Here is a 23,057-nt window from a genome sequence, read left to right as displayed (position 1 = left end):
ATTTTAATGTAATCATCTCCAAATTGGCTGCTTTGGAAGACTGGCAGAGATAGGAGAAGAGTCAGCTGTATAACTGAGCTTCATAATGGTTGTGTGGAACTGGGGAAGGAGTTGTGTTCATAGGAACCTGTTATCTCATTCTAGCTTTTCTTTGCCCAGGAATTGTAAAAGCCTATGATGTTATTGCTAGAACTTGGATTGAACAGTTGCTAAGCACCTGCTGTTGTGTTTCAGGCTCTAGGTTTGGACCTTGGTGGTAGAGAGTCAAAACAGAGGGCCAGCGCTCAGTCTGATATGAGAGATGAATAATTACCATATAGTATTATTCATACATAGAGGTTCAGGGGGTCCTGGAACATTATTTTAGTCTAATTTCCTAATTTTCTACCGGAAGCAGCTGAGATTTGGAGCGAGAAGGAGGCTGGTTTAAGTAATGCCAAAAGAACTAGAACCTGGGTTTTTTGCTGTTTGCACTACTGTAAAATCTTATCACTATCCTTGAATACATCATCTAATTCCTGTCTGCGTAAGTGCATTTCTTCCAAAATGTCCCCTTGGCTGCCTTTCTGTCTTCCGATACCACTTAACTGTCCTTTCTTTTTATTTATTGTACTTTTACGAAAGGTCTTACTTTTCCTCTTCTAGATCTCGAATGTGACCAGGTCACCAAGCTGGCATAGGTTTTCCTACCTATCTCATTTCCCATCTTCAGCACGGTCTGAATAACTGTCACTTTGAATTCAGCCTTGCAGTCAGACAAGTTGTGTTTGAACCTACTTGCTTCATTGTGAAAAACCTTGGACTGATCACCTTCCTCTTCATCAGTAAAAATTTCTCGGGCCATATAAATACATATTTTGAATTGGAGTGAGGTCAGTTACTGTTTGATTGCTGAGTTTTGGAGGTGGGAGGCACGGACCAGTAGCAACAATTTAGTGAGAGAAGTGTACCAATTGGGAGATGTGGCCCCGCCTGCTGTCCAGCGTCAGGGCGCGGGGGAGGCGGGCTTGGACCGGCTGTGCCAGGGTGCGGCGCTGCGGGCTCTGTTGCCGGAACTAGTCCGAGTTGCGCGCGCCACGCAGCCCTGCTCCGCCCCGCCCCTTCTCCAGCGGGGTGGAAACAAAGGGGGCTCCCCTCGCGGAGCTGAGCCAAGGGAGAAAGAGGCGGAGCGTCGGGCGGTCTGGTGCGCTGGGTTCGCTAGGTTTGTTTCGGCGAGGAGGCGGGGCGGGGGCGACCCAGAACCAAGAAGTGGGAGGGCCCCCTGCTGGCGCATCTTGCGGCCTAGCAGCGAGGGGCGTCGCCTGCGCGCGCAGCGGAGGGTAGTGCGCAGGCGTTTGGCAAGCCCGGTCCGTGAGCACCGAGGCTGGGTGCAGTGGGGCGGGGTCCCGCGTGCAGCGGTGAGGGGTGGTGCGGCGCAGCGACCCCGGCAGTTGGGGCGCGGGGGCAGAGAGGATGGAGCCACCGAGGCGTTAGCCGACTGTGTCAGCTCTGGGCGTGTAGCCGTCGTTTCCTGGCGCGGCCCGTGTGATGGTGCTGGGAGGAAGGAAGCGCCGTGACAGCGCCTCAGTCGGAGCCCGGGTTCCGGGGGTGAGGAGGCCCCGGGGACAAGGGATCTGGCGAGCTAGCCACTGGCTGGGCGAGCAGTCACAATAGGAGGCGGTGGCCCAGCAAGGAGCCGCGGGAGCAGCCCCGCAGGGCGGAGCCTTCCCTTGCAGGTAGTGGCAGCAGCTGCCGTTGGTTCCCGCTCAAGGGTGGGACAGGCCGAGCCTCAGGCCGTTGAGCCTGCGGGGTCGCGCCTGGCAACCAGGCCAGAGGTTTGGCTGTCCCGTGCTTGGAGGGGCGCGGCCTGGTCTCCCGCCGCTCTTTGTTCCTGGGGCTGGGGCGGTGGTGAGGAGGTGCGGGAGCAGCTAGCAGGAGCGCCAGCCCGCTGCCGTCTGGCAGATGGCCTGGTTCTCCGGCTCCCTCCCTTTTTGCCGAGGCGCAGGTGAAATGATGTCACCCAGGAGAACGCGGAACCAGTTCGGAAGGGTCCTCTCTCGCGTCCTTCTACCGCGGCGGGTTTCTGGACAGGCTGTGTTTTGTTCTCAGAGGATAGAAGTTCTTCCTTTCAGGGCTGAAGAATGAGAGAGGTTGGTTTTGAACTGTGAGTTTTTCAAATCATTGAGGGCCAAAGAATAAAGTTTTCATTTCCGTGTGTAGGACTTGTAAACGAGACTTCGCTTTTTCTTTGTGCTTCAAAAATGATGTATGCTGCTATTCAGTATAAGTTGGGTATGTTAATTATTCCATCGTAAACAGAAACACAAATACATGTAATCATTGCTGGCATCATATGAATTGCCTTTTTTCTTAATGAGACGCACGTAATGTACAGAAATTTAAGTGTATGCAACTCATACACAATTGTTACCTTAGAATTGCAAGCATGTTTGGATTCTGTTTGGCCGCGATTGCAGGTACTATTAACATATTTACTATAAAATTCCTTTAAATAGCAAGGAGTACCCCTGGTAACTAGGCTTAAATTTAAAAAGGAAAGATCCATTCACACAGTTTTTATGAAATCAAATCAATAAAGATCTAGGGACAATTGGCATCAAACTGAAATTCTCCCCGCCTTTGGAGAACACAGTCTAATGGAAGAAATTGGACTTCTGTAGAAGAAACAATACAAGACTAAATATAGGTGTCAAATCAGTTGCAATGAAGCTGGGATGTACTGGCAATCAAAAAATGAAATCACTAACTGGATTTTCAAGTGAGAATTGTATCATTTCACATATCCCATACCCCAGTTCTTGCTGGCTTACAAATTTATTGGCATAGTATATTTCGCTTTTTGGAAATCTGTTAAGCCTTAAGTCTATTATAGGGATTCAATTTTGATTTCTATAATTTTGTAAAAGACTTATTTCTGAGAGAATTGGCAGCCTTTTAAAGGCTATACTTGAATCAAGTTTTGCCACAGTCTAGCCATGTGGGCCTCAGGCCCTCATTTGTAAAATAGGAGAGTTGGATTTAAATGATCTCTGTTTAGCCTCTACTTCCAGTGTCTTCTCTGATTCTAAAAGGGAGTTTGTGTTTCTGTACTTGTTGATGCTTATATACCCACCCTGTTTTTATAGCTAAACTAACTTGGCAAGTATTAATCTGAGTAAGTATTGGGAATTTACTAGAGCAGCTTGATTTTTTGATGAAGGATGGACAGGACGGCATAGTCAGACATAACAGACTCTGTTAGCATCATAATGTAGATTGTAGATCTATTGTCTCTGCCAACAGCTTTAGATGAGTCTTTTAGTTATATCACCAGACTGTTTTTATTTGTGCTCATTTTTTACTTTTTTTTTCTAGGCCGTGGGTGGGACAAATGGATGAGAAATCCTTAGCTAAAAATCTGTGAAATGATTATTATGAAAAGATTTTTGGTTAAGATTATCTTTGTCTTCTATTTCCAGTCTGTTCCATCTATTTCTCTGTTTGTGCTGCCCCAGTTTTGTTTAGGCCACCACCATTTTGTAATGCATTTTGCTGGAAAGGTAATTCTTGATTAGTCCTGTGATGGTTCCGTGGTGTTTGCTAGTTTTCTGGTTATTTTCTTATTAATCACACGTATCAGACATTCATTTTTAGTTCTGTTCTACTTTGGTTAACTCATGGCTTGCTTTATTTTTCCCTGGAGAGAGCATACAGATTGTAAACACACATTTGAACCCTGTAGTTCTAGTCTGGTTCATTCAGCCAATGTAAATTCCTAATGTGACATTATCTGGAGGAGATCAAGCAGATATTTGAACTCTGCGTAGTAAATTAACAAGTGAGAAATTTGAGTACATAGATGAAGAGGGTCCATGCTCACAGTCTTTCCCTCCACTCATACCTTTTCATGTCCCTTTTTTATGGATTTGAACACCTTACCTATGCCCCTTGTTTGGACACCTTACATCTAACCCCTCTGGTAGGGGGCCCTATTGTCCTCATTTAGTTTCTGTTGAAGTGCCCCTCACTAGACTGACTCTTTGAGGGCAAGGACTATTTCTTTTTTCTCATTATATTCACAGCATCTAGCACATGGTAGATAGACATACAATAAATTCGAATTATGATTTTTAATAAGAATCATAAAGAACTCAGTCACACTTCCTCTCTACAAATATACCCATATATACATATACATATATATGTATGTGTTTATAATTTCTGTGTTGATTTGGACTGGTCATGGTCTAGATGTTTTCCATATTCATGTGATTCTTAGAAATCTTGAAGAAATACTTTAGAGCAATCTATTAGGAGTTTACCAGCCTAAGTAAAATGATTTTAGATACACTTTCTTGAAGAAAGAATTCTTCTGTAGGCACATCTTGATTGTGGAAGGGAAGGAAAGAAACAATTTATTAAAAGAATGTGTAACTTATTTCTCCTAATCTTTATGTCCACCATCTCAATACATGTAATGGTTAGAGACCACCTTAGTTGCACGAGCCTCCCTTCCCCCTTTCTTCCCATTAATTATGGGTGGGGAAAGGGTGGAGCCTTTCCGCAACTTTCACCAATCCTGGCTCCACTCTGCTCCCAGAAAGATACAGGCCTATCAATGGGAGTAATAGTTAATTTGAAAAATGATTGCCTCCATGCTGGATAGTAATGATCTTCACCTGGTGGTAGTACAGCCTAGTTTAAGGACTACCAAGCACAGATAACCATAATCTTACTTAGCACATACTTATTTGTTAAACATTTAGGTTCCTTCTAGTTCTCTTTTTTTTTTCAAGTTCTCTTTTAAATTACTGCTATTAGTGTGCTGTGATGAACATATTTGTACATATGGCTTTTCCCATATTTGGGAGAATAACCTGAGAATTTATCAAAAGAAATATTACTGATTCAAACTGTTTTAAGTTGTTAATAAAGTCTACCTAACACTTGCCATCATGGAAGCAGTGAGACTATGTAGATTTTTAGATAATTTGGGTTTGACCTCTTTTTAGGTACCCAGACTCCGACCTAGAGAAATAAGAGATTGGTTGGAGTCAACACTAAGCACTTGACTCTTCATATTTTGTTTCATTTTTCCCTTTTATTAGGTTATGATTTGAATGCTGTTGACCAATTGATTATTAGCAAGTAACAGTGAATTTTTTTTTTTTCTGGAGAGTAATGTGGCTATTTTGGAGAAGACCGTTTAGGCCTTTGAGCAATTTATTTTGTAGAAAGTACATTACTTAATAGTAGCTTAGATGTCATATACCTGCACATCATCTGCCTTTATGAGATAAATGTAAATGAATGAAGAAGAAAGCTGTAATCAGAAGTGATTTTGGAGGAAGCAAGTTCTGGCACAATACTTTGACCTAAGTCCTATGTTATTTTTAGCACAATAACTGATAAATTACTACACTCTCCAAGACAAAGGCTAAATTCTTGGTTATATTTTGGTTACCAAAATAGGGAAAGGCCACGTTAAACAAAGGATGCCCTAAAATAGTGTAATGTATTGGTGCTTAAAAGGTTAAACAGTTTTCTATAACTTTAGTTTTAATGAACAGTGCTTTTCTCAATTATGCCATGTGGATTAGTCATACAGTTATATGTAAATAAACATTAAAAATAAGAAATGTGGGAGTTGAAGATTTAATCTCATTTTAGGGATGTTTTCTTGGCATGACTTTCTAAGTATAAGTTGCATCCTGAGAGAAGGCTGAAGTTACCATGTCTTTGTAATTCTCAAAGGTTGCCAGGTTAGAGAAAAACGGAATTGCATCAATTTACGGATATAGTATAACCTCAGTAATTTTAACAAGGAGGATTAGAGAAGTAGTGGAAATTTTTGTCGGAAACAATTTAAACGGAAACAAATTTATTTTATAATACTTAAAATATCTTTAAATAGTCCTTGTAGAATAGCTGTTAGTTACTAATAACAACTAAATTGTAAAGAAGAATGTTACTTTTAAAATTCTTAACCTACAAGGTGGTTTAGTGGGCGGAGTATGAACCTTAGAGCCAGACAGACTTGGCTTCAAATTATGGCCCTGGTATTTATGAGACGTGTGTCTTTAAGCAAGCCAGATTAATTGACTTGCAGTATATAAAAATCAGAGAGCCTGGCATGAAGTTAGCTATTAACAGATTAAGGTTTGAAAAACAGCTATATTTGCTTAGGTTAAAATGTCTTATATCTTTCATAAATTAACATAGCTAAAATTCTAGGTAAATTCTAGATAAAGTTTGAGTGTGGTACAACAATTTTTTATTCTATTATATACATAGTGTTAGTTTTCGATTGTGTATAACAAATTACTACAAATGTGAAAGCTTAAAACACAAATCTGTTAAGAGTTTCCGTGGAGCAGGAGTCCTGGTATGGGTTAGCTATAGGGTTCTTTGTCAAGGTCTTACCTGATGTGAGCTGTGATTTCATCAGAGACTTGAAGTCCTTTTTCAAGATCACTGGTCGTTGGTATAATATGGTTCTTGTGATTGTAGGACTGAAGGTCCCCCATTTTCTTGCTGTCAACTGGCGACCATTCTCAGCACCTAGAGAGTGCCATCACGTCTCTCCCACATGGTCCCTTAATATGCCTTCTCACATAGCAGCTTAGCTTGTAGGGTAGGCAGGAAAATCTCTCCAGGAAGGGCTCAGCTCCTCTTTTGAGAGCTTTCTCTGGTTAAGTCAGGCCTAACCAGGATAATCTCCCCTTCGATTAACTTAAAACCAACTGATTTGGGATTTTAATTACATCTGAAAATCCCTTCACCTCTGTGAAGGGGTTTGTATAATTTAGGTCATATAATTTAACTTAATCAGAGGAATAACATTCACTGTATTTACAGTCCTGCCCACACAACAGGGGTGGGAATCTTGGAACCCATCTTAGAATTCTAACCCCCCATACACACACAAAATGATTGTGTATGGGTTTATTTTATGGGGCAGGGGCGGGGGGAGCATCTAGTTTTGCTCAAACCTTTCTTTCTTTTCTACCCAGGTCTGTATTAACTAATTAACTATAGGATTTGAATATAGCTTTTCTTCATTGTATGGTTAGTCTTCCCTTTATATAGGCAAATGGAGCTTCTGAACAAAGGAAATTGTGGATAGGAAAGGAATATGCCTCAAAATTATTAACTTGTGGTCACAGAGGCCAGAGTTTGCCAGTTTTTTACTTATATGTTACTGAAATCTTAAGTTTTCAAAGGAACAAAGAATTAAGAGGGGAAACCTGTCCCTCTGATTCTGTTTTCCCTGCTAACTACTTGTACTAGCAGTTTTTAAGAGTGCTACTCATGCAGACTGCTTTAGGTATGATAGTTGAAGGCAAATGGCCTTATTAAAACATTGTTCAAAGGTACTTACTGTGCAAATTATGAGCTTAAGAAGATTGCAAAGACTATGAAAATCTACATAAAGGAACAGACCATTTTGAGGAGAGAATTGCTTAAGTGGTAAAAGCACTCTTTAGATTGAATGAGTCAAGAATATGAAATACACTTTTTCCTATGAATTTTTTTCTTACTGTTATCAAATAAACCCAAGGCTTCTACCTCTAATTTTTACCTCTGTTATGGCATTTAAAATATCCTATAATTGGCTGCTTGCATCTTTTTTTAATAGGATAAACTTTTTGAGCATAGGATCCATGTTTTGTCTATTCTTTCCTAGTGTAACTCTTTGTTTATAGGAGGCAGTCAGTAAATATTCCTTGATTCAGCAATTCATACTTCATCACAGTGGTAAAGCAGGGGTCCCCAGCCTGCGGGCCATGGACTAAACAGGTCCATGGCCTGTTAGGTACTGGGCAGCACATCAGGAGATGAGTGGCGGGCAAGCCAGCAAAGCTTCAGCTGTATTTGCAGCCGCTCCCCAGTGCTAGCATCACTTCCTTTGCTCTACCTCAGATCATCAGGCATTAGAATCTCACAGGAGCCACTGGTCCCTGGTGCCAAAAAGGTTGGGGACCGCTGTGGTAAAGGATATTAGCACATTCGTGTTTGTAGTAGAGAGAGAGATAGGCTTTAGTTCTTGTCCAAAACATTTTGCATAGCAGTACTGAGTTCTAAAGTTACTGCCCTCAGGTGTTTTGCTTTTAGTCCTAGGAAAGTCTTTGAAAGTAATCTTACTCTTACAACAGACATGGTTTAATCTGTTTACCAGGCTCAGAGCAAACCAGAAACAAAAATTTGTAAAGGGGCTAAGGAAGTTTATTATAGCAGGGTTGTTAATATAAGTAGCATACCACTTCATGATCTGTTTTTGCCTTTCTCTCTGGCTATATCCTTCCCGAGCTGCCATATTGAACATTCTGTAGTTTTCTGACTTGACTGCTGTCTCTTGCCAGGTACTTCTCCATAGCACCCAGTATGCACCATTATCATAGATGATATTCTTTATATTGTACACTGATTTTTTTTGTTGTTTATTTTTTATAGCATCTACTTCTTGAAGGTAAGGAACCATGCCTATCTTTTTGGTTTAGGCTGTCACAGAATAGACATTACATGTAAGGGAATGAATGTGGCAATGAAACTAAAACGAAGACAGCCTTAAAGCACATGATCTTCATCGTAGAGACAAGCAGGTTCATAAACTTTAACCCCCAAGGGCAGTTCACTCCACAGCACAGTGGAACAGGTGATGTTCACTTTGATGTCCATGATTTAAAATGCTACAGACTGAGTATATTTACAGATGAATTTAAAGAGATTAGTCAAGCCATGCATTTAAAACATACGGTCATTTACTTTGGGGCTTATGATCTTGTCTTTTATTTCTTAGGAAGGTTGTTAGGTTTGTGTTGAATAGAACTGAGATCTCCAGAGTCTTGTTTTTTATACCTATCTATGATCTCTAGAAGTTTTGCCACAAATGTTCTGAAATCTCTCATCTTCCTTTGCACAATCATTTGGAAGGTCAACAAAAAAAATTGGAATGAGAAAAAATGTTAATCTTAGTCCAAGTGGACACTTTTAGTACTTAAGATATATATTTTTACCTCAGGTTTTCTTAGCATGAAGTCTTGTCTGTATCCTTTAGGATTTCAGAATTAATACCAACAGAAAAGATATCAGTAGATATTACATGAGAAACATGAAGGAGTTTGCATTCTTGAGCAGTGCTGCTTTGCTTTAATTTTTTGTAAGAGATCCATTGCCAGAGGCAATCTTTGCCATCCTCATATTTGTTTTGATGTTTAAGATTAATTTTTAATTTCTTTCAGTCTCTGCTAACAAAATCAAATACCTAGAAAATCCAGACTGTCCTTCATAGGCATGATTCTCCACATTGGTGCGCTAGCCATGAACTATCCTTTTCTTCTCCCTCTTTTTCCCAGATATCTCCCGGGGCCAATTCAGCACCTCTACCTGGCCATCCTAACAAGGTGATTTGTGAAAGGGTGAGACTTCAGAGCCTGTTCCCTCTCCTCCCAAGTGATCAGAACACTACCGTTCAAGAGGATGCTCACTTCAAAGCTTTCTTCCAGGTTCTTATATATTTACCCTTTCCCTACACAGGGCTGAAAGTCACAGATACGTTCTAGGTTGTTCCTAGGAAGGCTTGAAACAAAATTCCAATATCTTCTTTCTTCTTATTTTCTGTTGTATGTGGGAATAAATATTCTTCTTAGAGGACTTCTTTAATAAAACTTTTTCAGCCAGCTTTTCTGAAGAATGTTTGTCTTCTCTTGAGCTGCTGTTTATTATTTGACCACTTAACATTCTTGTTTTTGATCTGTAGACTGAAAGGATAGATTTTACTGTATGTTAATTATACCTTAATTTTAAATTTTTAAAAAATTATAGGAGGCACTTTGATTCTAATTTTAAATATGGCTTATTTTTATGGAGGTGCAAGTATGTCATTTTTGTAGGAAAACCCTGAGCAATAAAGTCATAAAGCTACCACTTTCTCAGAAACATTAAAATACCAACTAAGTGTACTTCAGGAAACATACAAAAATATTCAAGACAGCACTGCTTGAAATAATAGCAAAAAACTAGAAACTACCCAGATGTTCATCAAAAAGAGAGGGGATAATCTGTAGTATATTCATATAATAAGTAGAATACTAAAGGAAAATGAATCATTTACACAGCCATATGCATCAGTATAGATGAATCTCAAAATGACAAAATATACACAAAGTGTGATACCATTTATATTAATTAAGTTCAGAAACTAAACAGTGTAGTATTGAAGAATACTGTATGTAGTTAGATCATAGAAAAGCAAAAGGATACTAAGCACTGATTCAGAGGTTTAACCCAAGGTACATGTGTGGGACAGCAGGTGGATATGATATGAAAGGCCATATGGAGACTTCAGAATTTTTGGTAATAGTTGATTTCTAAACTGGATAGGTTTTTTTAATTATACATGTTGTCTGCCTTATACTTTACAACTTGAATATATGAAGTATTTGATAATTTTAAAAATTTAAAAAGCATGCACAGTTTGAAAGATTTTGGCCACCAGTAGTACAGTGTAAAACAAGTAAAAAAGCAAGGTGCAAATATTTAATAAGGACAGTGACAAAATTGATAAATAGTGGAGATGAATGACAAAAAGATCAAAAACAGGATGAGCTTTTTGTTCAATGAAGATTAGTAGTTGGAAACATGGGTCCAGAAGAATATGAATACTTTCTCCTCTGTGACTAGATGTTTATATTAGGATTTTTACATTTAGTCTATAATTTGTCACAACTGAAATCTTTAGTTACTTTGTATCATAGTTTACAGTACTTACATCTATAACTACAGTAGCGACCTTTCATGCCTCGTCCTCTGTTGATTATAGTAATTGAAAACCAGTGAACATCTTCATAGTGTTAGGAGTATCTGTTAGTTATTGCAGAACCAAGTAGCATTCTTAGGCTGTGGGGGAGTAGATGTAGTCTTCTGAGTACCTATTCAAAGAATGCTTTAGGTGACCAAATTATATGGATGTTTTCATCTTTGTTTTTCCTAGACTCTGATTGCCTTTTATATTTCTTATGACAAGCGAGTCATGTACTTAAATTTTATTAAGAACTTCCAAGTTGTCAGTCATACTGTTCTTGAATCCATGTTATTTAGGGTATTTTTCTCAGAGTCCTCTGACTTGTTCTAATTCGGAATGATTGTCTTTTGGACCTGCTGTACTGCCATCATCGTGGGATTTCTTTTCATTGCACTTCTGGGATTTCTTTTCATTTCTTCTACTGTTTATTGGATCCTGTGTTTATATATAATTGCTCAGGTGAAAGAAAGAGCACGCTCACACACAGCACTCACACATAAAATCAATCAAGTAACTTCCTCTGAAGAGATATGTGAGAAGCAACTTTGAATCTATCTATATACATCTGGCAAGGTCTTTGTTTTTGCCTTCACACTAGATTGGTTGGTTGGAGTATAAAACTCTAGGTTCAATATTATTTTCTTTTAGAGCACTTTTAGTTTATTTTGTTTTCTGTGGGAAGTCTAATGGCTAATCTAATTCTTTCTTTGTGAGTTACTCTCTCTTTGTTGGAAACAGAATTTTTTTGGAGTTCTTGTTAGGGTGCTAAAATTGATAAGAAATGTAATGAAACTTGCATGTAGTAAAACTTTTAAATAATTCACTGTCTTTAAGTATTCATTGTCATTTCCTATTACTTTGAGTAAAAAAGTAAGACTTATTAGCACAGTACTAATGAAGAGTTCACTTCTCTTCACCTGTTGTCTCTCCTTTTATTCGCTAATGTGAACCTATAACAGTATGGAGAGATGGGAAACTTTCTCCATCACCTTTCTTTATTTCTACTCTTAATAGCAATGCATTTGTTGTAAAATAACAATGTTAACCCACAATTTGAACATCAGTGAAAATATGTAAAGGTTTATAGCCTAAGTGTTTTTTTCAGGTCGTTTTTGTGGACTTAACAGCATTCCTCCTCCATTTTGGGCGGCGAATTTTTAAAATTCAAAGTTCTATATCTTAGTTTGCATTAAGGTTTGCAGTATAGTATATAGTACATGCATATGAAAGCTAATGATCATATTTGGTTACTAGCCTTTTGTACTTAAAAAAAAAGTCAATTTTAGTAAAATCTGTTTTACTAACTGGAGATCACTTATTTCTCATGCTTATGTTCAGTTCATGTATGAATTTGTCGATTCTTGATCGTTTGCCATTTTGTTTTGTTTTAATCAAAATATTTAAATTTCAGTGGTTATTTTCTTTTTCTGAGTTTTAGGATTATCAGAACATAACTCATTTTCTTATTAAAATCAAGGGGTAAGAACAAGCGTACTTTTCATAGCACCATTAACTCTAGGGAGAAAATAAGGTTAATTTGGTGAAGAGGATTACAGAGCATTTGTATATGGTTTTGAAAACTATTTTCTATTTTAGTTATAATGACAAATTTGAGTTATAATATTCTTAAATATAGAAGGAAAATGGCATGTTTTTTGGAGTACCTCTATTAAAATAATTTGGAATGGTCGAAAGTAACCATTTAGCAGTTTTTCTTTCCTATCAGTTTAGTCAGTTCTGTTTTATATTATCTCTTAAAATCTAATGTAGTATGTACTCTTAGTACTGTAGTATGTACTCTTAATATATACTCTTTAGCTACTGTTCTAACATGATTTTTGCGCTAGCAGTAGGTACCAATTACTTTGCAATCAAAAGTGCTGTAATACCCAAATAATTAAAACTTGCCAGGAGTAGACTGGAGATAGGAGATTCTCTTAGAAAACACACAGTCCACATCAAATTTTGAGTTCATTTGTAATTTTGGCAGTTTTGGTGAGACTCAGTTGAGAAGTTGAGTTATGTGGGAACTCCTGGAGAGTTAATTCAGTTAATTCATACCAATTTTATAGCTAGTAAGCAGTGCTGTGACCCTTGAAAACTTGAGACTATGCCTCAGCATGTAACAGGTATGTTTTGAATTATCTGCCATTCCTACAATCTACCCAAAACTCCCATGTCTTTCTCAAAATGCTGTGACATTCTAGTTAAGAAGTGATGATCTAGATCAGTTGACTTTTTTAAATCATTCTTATATAAATCTTATTTTATCCAGGTAACTTTTAATAAAGAAAATAAATGTAATGGCCTTAAAAAACAGGAATAAAGATGCAGAGGAGTGATTTAGAATCAAGTTAAGGGCCTACTGAAATTACACCCTCTCCTAAATTGATCTCTCAGCTGTGAATTGCTGCCTTAAAGAGTAACTGTTATCTGATGGGGGAGCATAGTGGAATTTCTGACCTGAGTTGGCATTTTAAAGAGAGGGTCAAGTACCATACAATTGCTTATTGCTCACTGTGTACCTTGTATATTGTTACCTGATGAGTTTTGTAGTGATTTTTAAGAAACAGTTTACTTTTCATTTGATATTATTTACTTTGTATCTCTGTTCCTCCTCTGCCACCCAGCATCTTTCTCTTTAATGGTATTTAATTTGGGTTGATAGCATATTTTTTTTTCTCCTTTATACTTTAGAGTAAACATCTAAATACCTGTGCATAAACAGTAATGGAAAAGGTCTTATTCAGTTGATTGATTTTTTTGTTGCATTGGCAGAGTGAAGATAGTCCAAGTCCCAAGAGACAGCGCCTCTCTCATTCAGTCTTTGATTATACATCAGCATCACCAGCTCCCTCACCACCAATGCGACCATGGGAGATGACATCAAATAGGCAGCCCCCTTCAGTTCGACCAAGCCAACATCACTTCTCAGGGGAACGATGCAACACACCTGCACGCAACAGAAGAAGGTTAGTTGATCACAATCTATTTCTTAAATTTTAAATTTTCTTCTACTGGTAGATGGTGAGGGTTTTTTTGTTTTGTTTTTTTGCAGGCAGTTTTATAAACATCAACACATATGTACTGATATACTCATACAGAAAAAATCATTACAAGTTGTTTAGACTCCTACACTAGATTGTAAGAGTTCATTTAGCTTGTGATCAGCAGATGAGGAAATTAAAAGAGGCCAACATGATTTACCTGAAATCAGCCCATACCATTATGTATGAGTTTAGGTAGCTACCTTATGGTTTAAGACTTTGCAGGCTTTCCTGCAATTCTGACAATGGAAAAATGTGTTTTATAGTTCACAACAATAAGGAAATAAAGAGATCCTAGAAATAAGCTACCTCTTCTCCATTTCATTCCTATTCCTTCTGTATCTTCTAAGACAATTGGGAGCTTAATTAGGTATCTTTTAAAGTTGTGGAGTCTGTGGTATGAAGAGTAATTGAGGTTTAGTTCAGTTCTCAACCTTCTTTTCCTTGGGACTTGGTCTTTGCCTTTCCTTCCCAGGGAAATGCATTTCTCCCTGAGCTGCTTCCTTTGGTTTTTGTCTGAGGTCATACATTTCTTATTCCAGGGAAATAGTGTATCTTTGAAGTGAGACAACTGTTTTCCTGTGCAGGTTGTTGATAATCTGAGAAATAGTGATAACTTTGAATTAGGAACGTTTTACATAGGAAGGTTTTATTGTCTCCTCACAAGCCGTATATTGAAGCCCCGACCTCCAGCATGTCTATATTTGGAGATGGGACCTCTAGGAGGTAATTATGATTGAATGAAATCATAGGGATGGGGCCTTGATCCATGAGAATTAGTGTCCTTATTAGAAGAGACATCAGAGAGCTCAGTTTCTTTGGCATGAGGACACAGTGAGAAGATGGCCATTTGCAAGTCAGGAAGAGAGCTCTTGCCAAAAACCAACAATGCTGGTACCTTGATCTTGGATATTTAGTCTTCAGAACTGTGAGGCAATATATTTCTGTTTAAGCCTCCAAGTCTGTAGTATATTATTATGGGAGCCCTAGGAAAGTTAATTCTGGAGGGATTTTAAAACCACCATTCTTTGTTCCAAATGAGACAAATAAACCTGTTTCTGAGCTATATTCTGTCAAGACACTAAATTTTTATATTACCCAGTGCATTATTACTCAATTATATGAGATATTTAAGTAAAATAATGTTATATAAAGCAGGTAAAATATTTTATAGCTGTTAAGTATATTATGAGGAAAATGGTTGGTTTTTTCCAAGGTTATAGCCTGAGCACCTGCTGTAATTTTTCCAATTATTTTAATAGTGAAATGCGTCATAAATTCAGAAGAACACGTACAACAAATATACACTTAAAAGGACTACACACAAGTGTATCCAAATAGAACATTAATACCTCAAAAAGCACCCCTTCATTCTTCCTAGAGAATAAACCCTGTCCTGTGATTTGTCATAATTCTCTTGTTATACTTTTTAATAACTATGAATGTATTCTAAAACAATATAATTTGGGGGGTTTTTTGCCTGTTTTACTTTCATTTAAATGTATTCTTTGACTTTGTTTACTAAGCATTTGTTTTTAATATGGGCAGCAGTAGTTCATTTTACTGTGATATAATCTTTTGTTATCATAATTTACATACCCATCTACTGTTGGGTATTGGTTATATCCAGTTTCTTACTATAATAAAGAATGCCATTTTAGGGGCCTTTATATACCTTCTGGTGTTCACATGCAAACATTTCATTAGGATATAAGCCTAGGATATATTGCTGGGTCATAGGAAAAGCTCTGGACCAGAAAGAGAGCGTTAGGAGTGTCTGTTTCCACATGGTGGTAGTAATTAGCTATGGATTCTGAAATTGAAGAGAAGCATCACTCTCTACGTTCATGGTAACACACAGAAGGGATGGGGGAGCACTTACCTAGAAAACAAGCTAGTCTTATTCTGCGCAACAGAGTATGATATTCCTTACTTCGTTCTCCCTTTATTACTAAATTGTAGGCTAGCTATAAGCTTAGCTGTCAGATTTCCTTCCAGAAGCAAGCTCTGCAAGCAGATGTAATACTCAACAGCAGTCTGTCATAATTTCAAATACAAAGATGAGCACACAACCAGGAAATTACCAAGCATCTGAAGAAAACCAACAAAATGAACGAAGGGCACTAAGCCCAATGAAATAAAGAACTTGAAGAAACAGAACAAACAAAATAGAATTTTAGAATAAATGTAACATAAAAGCGATGCAAGAGGAAATTGATTATATCCATAAAAATTAACCAGAAATTTCCATTGATGAAATTAAAAACTCAATAAATGGAAGGTCAAGTAGAGGAATTTTCCCAGAATGTAGTGTAAAAGGACAAAATGGAAAGTGAGAATAGAAAGTTTTAATATTGTCACAGATCCATCAGTTCTAAATATGTTTAGTATTATCAGATGGAGACATTAGAGGGAAGAATTTTTTTTAAATAATACAAAATCATCTTCCAGAATTGAAGAAAGGCTGCATGCTGAATAAGACTTGAAATTTCAGAACATACACCAAGGATAAATAAAAATTCACAAACATCCCAAGACAAAACTTTTGAGTTCTATCAGCTGATTAATCATTTAAGTGTAAAGCCAAAATGTAAAAGCATTTCAAAGAAAGCTGACCAGTAAAGTCCTCCCTGAAAGAATTATTAAATATTGTACTCTATCCAGGAAGCAAGAAGTAGGATTCAAGACCATTGTTTAAAAAAAGGGAAAAGATCTGAGCATTAGATGGGGACAGAGCAGAGAGAAGTAAAAGTGTGTCAGATTTCAATTTTTCCCCCTACTAATGCTGAGTTAATCTAGATCTTTTTAGAAAAGTGGAAGTAGGTGTTTAAAAATTTAAGAGTAATCATTAGAATAGAACCAGAATGTTTAACTTCCACACAATGAAACAAAAACAACATATATAGAAAACTCAGTCCAACAAAAGGCATTTACAAGTGATAAACCTAAAACAGTGACAAAACACATATCTGTCACTGGTATAAAGTCAACTAAAAGAAATGCTTGTACGTCTTTTATTACTATTTCTTATTTCTAAATGTTGTACCACAGAGAGGCGCACACAACAGATTTAATGAGAGGCAATACAGGAAAGAAAGCCACCAAAATTGTAAAGGGACTTACATGTCAGCATGAGGACTTGGATCTAATTTGTGTTTAATTTGAAAGCTATTGAAATTATTGAGTAGGGAAGTGAGAGCAAATGGCAACAACAGAATAAAAATTTTAAAAGGGCCCTGAAGGTTAGTGGGCAGGTTGAGTACTTTTTCAGGAGATGAGTGATGTGAGCATACACACACACACACACGCACGCACGCACACATTATTTTGAATTTAGGGGGCACATTTTTTCATATCTTAACATCAAATGAAGACTTAAAATTGATGGTATTTCATGGTTTATTGGCACTATTTTCCTTCTTTTTAGTGATAACATAAAACGGTTCTTTAAAATGTTTGTACAGGGAGTGCCCTTCTAGTTGCTTTGTGGGGACGCTGCCAGATTTATGAATTGCTCAATTAAAGCCAATTAGATATTAAAAAAATAATAATAAATAAAACTTTCATACAGATATAAAAATATGTGCAAATACATGAATTAATATACATAGATACATTGTCTTGTTCTGTCCTCTTAAACTAGAAACAGTGACTTCCATGTAGCAGTGAACACACCTGGCTTCTAAATACCGTTCTACAATTAAAGGATCCAGGGCTCTTTGGAGAACTGATTAATTCCAGAACTGGTGTAGGGAAAATACAAGATGAGCCTATAACAAATTGTGGTGCCACATATTAAGAAACTGCTCAAAAGGAATGGGGACATACTGAAAGGACACAGGAGCCAAACTGAGAGTGCTCCCATTCTACAAAGTTCAAATTGTTTGAACAACTAAATAAAACGACAGTGCAGATTATAACCTAAAGAATAAAATAAATATCCATGAGCACATACTGGTTATAAATAACTGAGTAAACAAATGGGAGAGAAGTGATCGCGTTTCCTTATAGAATTCCAGTAAAAACATGTAGAAGAAATGAGGAGAATAAAAAATCACTTAGTAATGTAGTGATGGCTAAAAATTCATTCAGGCATGCTAAAATTATTGGCAAAACTTTCAGTAGAAGCAAAATATTTGCATGGTCTCAAAGTATCTCCCCCCAAATATTTGGTAATTACAAAGGAGAGAATGGTGGTTTTATAGTAGAGGGTGTCGGCAGACAGCAGTTTAACCAAGTGATCAGTGATATATTAAGTGTGTAGTGGCGATGCATATCAATGTCCTGTGCCCCTTGGTATGATACATTGAAAGGGCATATCACCTCTGTATCCTTTTCAGTAACAAATAACCTCAGGCATATTACAAGAAAACATCAGACAAACCCAGGTTGAGGGACATTCTTCAGAGTAACCGTCTATGTCATCAGAGGTATCAAGGTCATGAAAAAAGGCAAGGAAAGACTGAGGAACTGTCACAGAATGGAGATGATTAAGGAGATATGACAGCTATATGCAATAATGGGATCCTGCATTGGATTCTGACACAGAGGACATTAGTAGAAAAACTGGTCTCAGTACCTTCTGTTTAATCGATAGCATGATACCAAGATTTATTTCTTAATTTTGATAATTTTTCTGTGCTAATGGAAGATAATAGCATGATGGAAAGCTAGGTGAGGAGTATGCAAATCTATACTAAAATTATCTGAAACTAAAACGTTAAAAAAGTGAGTTCAAGGTGGATGACATCTTAAATTCAGTGAAGTACAATATGTAGATCTCGAAGCAAAAATGCAAAAAGAGATATGCTAAAAATAAAGATAGAGGAATTAATGGAGCAAGAACTTGGGGGATGGTATCATGAGCACTAATGAGGAGTTAATGTCACAGAGGAGTGTCCTTTGTTCTCTTTAAGATTGGGCAGTTGGGAATGAAGAAACAGATTAGAGGTGCAAAGGGGGACTATTGAGGGAAAGCTGACCTGACCTCAGTAAAGCTTGCTAAGGTGACTGTGTCTAGAACAAGGCTGTTTAGCCTCCTTTGCCCAATGTGGAGTACATTTTAAAGAGGCCTGCTGCTTTTTTGAATTGCATTGATGCTGAGGCGTTGCAAAAAGCCTCATATGCCTAATGGGCATATGAATTGTGGAATTGTAGGAAAGTAGAAAGTTAAAGTTATCCAGAATAACAACTTACTAAAATTCGTATTAAACTATGTAGATGACTAGTGCATGGAGAGTAAATGTGGTTTCCATCAATAACCAGATTCTAACTAAAAATTCTGCATATTAATGGAATGTTTATGCTGACACTACCTCTCAGTCATTTTTATTCTCAACATTTACTCAGTTATTTTTATATTTGCAGTTGTCAGCAAATTAAATGTTCTTTAATTATTTCATATATTTTCTACTCATTTTAAAAAATTATCATTTAGGGCATATAGAGACTATAACTTTGTGTTTTAGCCAAATAAACATATGCCTATTAGGCATACGTGAAATACTGGCAAGATACATGCAGATTAAATTTTGTTTAAAATTTTTTTTTTAATTAAAAAAATTTTTTTTAACTTTTTAAAAGTTATTTAGTAATCTTTATAAAATAAGGGGAGAATAATGATAGGTTAAGCCAAATGAAATTGCTTATATTTGACTGCTTTTTTGCCTATAAAAAGGAAAATTTCATACAGTTAAACTAAAAAAATGATAGTGGTGATTGGCTATTGATTTCTAAATACTTTCAGAGCTGAATACCAGTTTGTTTTTTTTTTGTTATTTTGTAAAAAAAGTATACATTCTAATGTATATGTAATATAATGTAACAAACAGATCATTACTGGAGGGGAAGGGAGTAGGATGAAGGGCGAAAAAGGTGAAGAGGAATAAGAGGTACAGATTTCCAGTTATAAAATCAGTAAGTCACGGGTATATAATATACAGCAAGTGGAATATGGTCATAGTATTGTAATAATGTTGTACAGTGTCAGATGGTTATTAGACTTAATTATGGTTATCATTTCATTAGGTATTTAAATGTCGAGTAACTGTTGTGTACCCAGAACTCATGTACATTAACGATATTTTAATTTAAAATATATTATTTTTAAATTTGTAAGTTTTTAGAGCTGATGGGGAACTAAATAGCAATTATTTACTATTCAAGCTTACCTTAGCATAAACTACTGATGGGTTGCAAAGAGAGATAATACAGAATCCCAATGCATCAGAACAGTAAGCATTAGAATGACCTTTTTGACATTTGTTATATTGTAGTCCTCCTGTCAGGCGCCAGAGAGGAAGAAGGGATCGTCTGTCTCGACATAATTCCATTAGTCAAGATGAAAACTATCACCATCTCCCTTATGCACAGCAGCAAGCAATAGAGGAACCTCGAGCCTTCCACCCTCCGAATGTATCTCCTCGTCTGTTACACCCTGCTGCTCATCCACCCCAGCAGAATGCAGTAATGGTTGACATACATGATCAGGTATAGTAATAGATTGTCCAAGAAATACAGCTGCTAAAAGTTGGTGACAGTTTATTAAGATTTGGTTTTTGTTGTAAATTTCTTTTAATTTTACATAAAAGGAAACAATTCTACTTAATATGAAGCATTTTAGGTAAGTTCATTCTTCATAAGGATTGAAGTGTAAATTCTACACAGCTTCTTTAGAAGAAAGTTGAACTTTAAAAAATTAGGAACAAAGTTATAAAAGCTCAGATTGACTTCATATAGTTGATTTGACATAAGTAGTTGGTTCGAAATGACTGATACAGAATTAATAGGATATATCATTCATATGTGGTTTGAGTACATATTCCTATTTCTCCCTTCCAGTTTCTTCTAGAATAATTCCTTAGGCAAGACAGTTGGATGCATCTTTGCTTATAAGTTTCTATAGGTCTCCAAGATGACAATTACAAAGCTTCATTTCTCCTAGGAACTGAAGGACTAGCTGAGGAGAGGGCTTGCCAGGCTTCAGAGCCTGAGGTCTTCCTGTAGAGTTTTCTGAGGTCAAAAGAGACACAAATCTAGACACATTCTTATAAAGTCACTGAATTTTAAGGATAAAGAAAAAATTTTGCAAGTTTATAGACAGAAATTGCAAAAGAAGAAGACAGGCTAGCATCTAAATTTTCATCTGCACTGGGTGATAGAAACAGTGAAAATACTGTATACTGACAATTGAAAGGAAATAGGATCCCTCCCACATGCCATTTTTCTGTCAGACATGTTCTCCCTTATGTTCAAAAACACTTTAAAAAATTGATTTTCCAGACCACATTCTTTATGGTCTTAACCTGATAAAGCTGTAAATCAAATGTTTTTAAAAACAATGACACTGAAATATTTGAGGCAAGATTATAATTAAAAGGAAAAATCTTCATAGCAAAATCAGTGGGATACTCCTAAAGGTGTTTTCTGAGAAAATTTAATAAACCTGCATGACTTATTTTAAAAATTGAAAATTTTAAATTTCAACTAATTGCTTGAGTAATTAGGGGGAAAATAACAGAGTAAACCAAAAGAAATTGAGAATAAATTACTAGGAAAAACAACTAAAATTAATGATATAGAAGTCTATTTTTAAGAGAAGCAATTCAAAGAAAACCCAATCCTGGTGCTTTGAGAACTTGATAAGAATGGCACAGCTTGTGACTTTGGTTAAGAAGAAAAGGACAAATACAAAGAAGAGTAGGAATGATAAAAAGACATCCACACATATGGGAAACATTGAAAGAATTTTTTTCAGTTATAAAATGAAAATAGCACTTGTTTCATAAGGGATGTTGGAAGAATTAAGAGTTAATCCATTTTGAGCACTTTCTCTAGTACAAATGGTAAGTGCTTGTGTATATTACTTCATTATTAACTATTATAATGAAATTCTATATATAACACTGAGAAGACAAAAAGAAAACTTAAAGGAAGTTCAAAAATTGACCCAAGAATAATAGGAAAATTATTGAATTACCACAAAAGTGTGAAAGCTAATTAGAGATTTACCATTGAAGGACACAGTGACCAGATGGCATCACAGCTGTTTTTTCTAACCTTCAAGGACCCTAGTTTTAATAATATACAAATGATTCCAGGCTTTTTTTTCCTTGAGACAAATTTTCTAATTATTTTATGAAGCCAGCATAATTTTAATAACTAAAAACAAATAAAGATGTTAATCCCCAAAAAAACTATAGGAAAAAAAAACTCAAATTCATAGGAAGACTTTCTAAATTGATATTCAGAATATACTAGCAATATAGCAAAAGAATAACCTATGACCAAATAAGATTTATTCCAAGTAAGAGAGGCTAGTTTAACATGAAAGTGCTTATATTACATTAAATAATAGAAGGAAAACCACATGTGATTATATCAAAGGATGTCGAAGTCAGTTACAGTTTAATAAAAACTAATTAAATAGAACAAGAAAGAAATTACTTAAAGAAGTAAAACTAACAGCAAGTATCCTAATTGGTGAGAGACAAATCAGCAACTAGAGAGATACTTACTCTGTTCATTTTTATTTAATGTTATATTAGTTCTACCAAATACAATAAAATCATGTAGTGATTGGTATAAAAAAATTATATCTTTCTCCCCTTCATTATATAATCATAGTAGAAAAAAACAGATTCTAGTTTGAAAGAATTTGATATGGTGCCTAAATACAAATTAAGTGTATAGAAAGCAGTAACTTATGTCCATTAGCTGATGGATAGATACAATATGGTATATCCATACAATGAAATATTACTCAAAAGGTAATGAAGCACTAATTCATGCTGCACCATGGTTTAACCTTGAAAACATGCTAAGTAAAAGAAGCCAGTCACTAAAAGCCACAAATTGTATGATTCCATTCACATGAAATGTCTAGAATAGGCAAATTTATAGAAACAGAAAGTAGGGATAAATAGTGAATGTTTATCATTACAATAGTAGAATAAATATACCTTCATACCATGGAACGTAACTATTATAAAGAATGGATTAGAATTACACCAGGAATGTGAGCAATATCTGCAAGATACTGTTGAGCAAGAAAAGCAAAATTGAGGGAAGCGTAATGTTCCATTCTGTGAAGCATGACAATTAAATATATGTGTATGTATTGAACTACATGAACACAAAGAAAAATATGGAGAAATGTATACTAGACTTGGGGGGATGGGGGTTATCCTAAAATGAAGGGAAGAGGAAAGTGGTTAAGGATGGAATCA

General features: G+C 36.3%; 1 protein-coding gene across 9 annotated transcripts in view; it reads left to right on the top strand.

Moving 5' to 3' along the window:
• Positions 1-23,057, top strand: part of RNF38 (ring finger protein 38) — a 108,138-nt gene that overhangs the window by 61,368 nt on the left and 23,713 nt on the right. The window contains exons 1-4 of one of the 9 annotated variants that reach the window (XM_023534211.1): positions 1,352-1,587; positions 9,336-9,485; positions 13,562-13,755; positions 20,106-20,319. In XM_023534211.1, the coding sequence (XP_023389979.1) occupies positions 1,528-1,587; positions 9,336-9,485; positions 13,562-13,755; positions 20,106-20,319 (618 nt within the window). In that variant the 5' untranslated portion in view covers positions 1,352-1,527. Of the gene's footprint in view, positions 1-1,351; positions 1,716-1,984; positions 2,130-9,335; positions 9,486-13,561; positions 13,756-20,105; positions 20,320-23,057 lie in introns of those variants that run through there. The other 8 variants (XM_011366198.2, XM_023534213.1, XM_011366197.2 and 5 more) reach the window with 8 other exon arrangements.

The sequence above is a fragment of the Pteropus vampyrus genome, unplaced genomic scaffold, assembly GCF_000151845.1.
Source record: "Pteropus vampyrus isolate Shadow unplaced genomic scaffold, Pvam_2.0 Scaffold123, whole genome shotgun sequence".
Lineage (NCBI taxonomy): Eukaryota > Metazoa > Chordata > Mammalia > Chiroptera > Pteropodidae > Pteropus > Pteropus vampyrus.
This window is presented reverse-complemented; position numbering and strand designations above follow the sequence as displayed.